Source organism: Lipotes vexillifer, unplaced genomic scaffold, assembly GCF_000442215.2.
Source record: "Lipotes vexillifer unplaced genomic scaffold, Lipotes_vexillifer_v1.1 scaffold496, whole genome shotgun sequence".
Classification (NCBI taxonomy): Eukaryota; Metazoa; Chordata; class Mammalia; order Artiodactyla; family Lipotidae; genus Lipotes; species Lipotes vexillifer.
Genome location: NW_006786690.1, coordinates 8,909,681 through 8,911,857, shown reverse-complemented (window position 1 = coordinate 8,911,857; position 2,177 = coordinate 8,909,681). Strand labels below are relative to the sequence as shown.

At 56.2% G+C, this 2,177-nt stretch overlaps 1 protein-coding gene across 1 annotated transcript in view; it reads left to right on the top strand.

The window, feature by feature from the left end:
• Positions 1-664, top strand: part of ARHGEF10L (Rho guanine nucleotide exchange factor 10 like) — a 117,917-nt gene extending 117,253 nt beyond the window's left edge. The window contains exon 28 of the mRNA XM_007459255.1: positions 126-664. Coding sequence (XP_007459317.1) covers positions 126-664 — 539 coding nt within the window. The remainder of the gene's footprint in view (positions 1-125) is intronic.
• The last annotated feature ends 1,513 nt before the right edge of the window (positions 665-2,177 follow it).

Genomic DNA, 2,177 nt, shown 5'->3' with positions numbered 1-2,177 from the left:
AAAAAAAAAAAAAAAAAAAAAAAAAAAAAAAAACCAAAAACAAAACCCAGAAATTCTCCAAGAGACCTGTTGGGTCTTTAAAACTCTGGGCCTTTGGGCCCCTTCTCTCTGCCCTCTTCCTGCAGGGAAAGGCATGGTCTCGCTCAACGGTCACTGTGGGCCTGTGGCCTTTTTGGCCGTGGCCTCCAGCATCTTGGCCCCCGATATCCTGCGGAGTGACCAGGAGGAGGCCGAGGGGCCGCAAGCCGAGGAGGACAAGCCAGACAGTCAGGCTCATGAGCCAGCACCCGTGCCTGTGAGCCACGTGGGCCGAGAGCTGACCCGCAAGAAAGGCATCCTTTTGCAGTACCGCCTGCGCTCTACCGCCCACCTCCCGGGCCCGCTGCTCTCTGTGCGGGAGCCGGAGCCCATGGATGGCTCAGCCCTGGAGCACAGTGAGGAGGATGGCTCCATCTACGAGATGGCTGATGACCCCGACGTCTGGGTGCGCAGCCGGCCCTGTGCCCGTGACGCCCACCGCAAGGAGATCTGCTCGGTGGCCATCATCTCCGGAGGGCAGGGCTACCGCAACTTTGGCGGCGCCCCGGGTGGCAGTGGGAAACCAGCCCTGTGTGGGGAGACGGACAGCGCCCTCCTCATCTGGCAGGTGCCCTTGACGCTATAGCCCCCACCCAGGCCGCGCAGCTGCAGTCCTGGCCGCAGCCAAGCCAGGCTCTCGGCCTGCTGTGGACCCTCCCAGCGGTCCAGGGTCCCCAGGGAGCACTGGGTGGCACTGCCTTCCAGGGACCTGCATGGCGCCATGCAGACGGGCCTGGAACTCTGGTAACTACCTGAGCAGGGCAGAGGAAAACCTCTTCCTTTTTTAAGAAAAAAAAAAAATTCAGAGTGTTTAGGGGAGTGGTTTGGGTTTGGGGAGAGGGAGGACACCTCTGGAGAAGACAGCCTTCTTTTTAAAAGCAAAAAACACAAAACCTCACAATTGCCTGGCAAGCCCAGTGCCTCTTGTCCAGGCCCGAGCGGGGCTCAGGGGCGGCCACGCACCCTTCCTGGAAGGGTGCGTGTGTGTGAGTGTATGAGAGTGTGTGGGCTGGTGTGTGAATATCTATAAATACGTATATATGGTGTATATTATATGTGTATAAAGTCTGTACATATTGGAGCTCTGGGAGATGCTGGAATAAAAGGCAAGAATAACGTCAGTACTTGGATTGAGGGTTGTCTTTTTGTTTTGTTTTGTTGTTTCGAGATGTGATGGGAGAAGAGACAGAGGAGCTGTCACTGGATAGGGGCTGTTCTGGAACCAGCAGGAAGGATCCAGGCCAGGGACCGCGAGAACAGGCCCTAGAGCTGTGCTGTCTGGTGCAGTCGCCGTTGGTCACATGTAGCTGTTTAAGTTTTTAATTAATTAAAATGAAATAAAATCACAGATTCAATTGTTCAGTCCCATTAGCCACATTTCTACTGTGGCTCAAGGTGCCCAGGTGGTGAGTGCCAACCGCATTGGACAGCACAAGTACGACTGTTTCCATCACCCCAGAAAGTTCTCTTCTGCTCGGGGAGGGGCTCTTGGGAGTTTCTTTTCTGAAAGTTTTTGGAAGAGAAGGCTGGGCCCCAGCTCTGGAATGGTGTGGAGGCACAGGCCTTGGCATCCATCTGGCAAACCTGGGAGGAAAAGAAACTGAAGGGCTTCACTGTGTGGAGGGTGAGGGTCTGGGGCTGTTGGTTTGGGCAACAGAGCCACGAGGGAGGGGGCTGAGGTCCCTGGGTCTGAGGGAGGATGGAGTGAGTTCCAGGGGCTGGGAGCAGAGCCTAGGCTGTGGAGTGGGATTGGCAGGTGGGGACCTGGCTCAATCTCCATCCTTAAGTTTCTAGAGCTGCCTATAGAAAAAACACCAAAACCCAAACCCACCACCCAGAAGGGAAGTGTTCCCTCCATCTTCCCACCCATCCATCCACCTCTCTGTCATCTGTCGGCGTGTCTGTTTGCCCACCACCCACCCACCCACCTGTCCTCCCTTCCACACGTAACGGCGGCCACACTGGGATACAGGGAGGAGGGAAGCCAAGGCGGGAGGCAAACCTCGAAATGAGACCTGGCCTCACGGCTCCACGCGATTCCATGGGAAGCTCTGCGAACCCAGGGGAAGAGCCACCAAGGAGGGGACATTTCAGCCGTG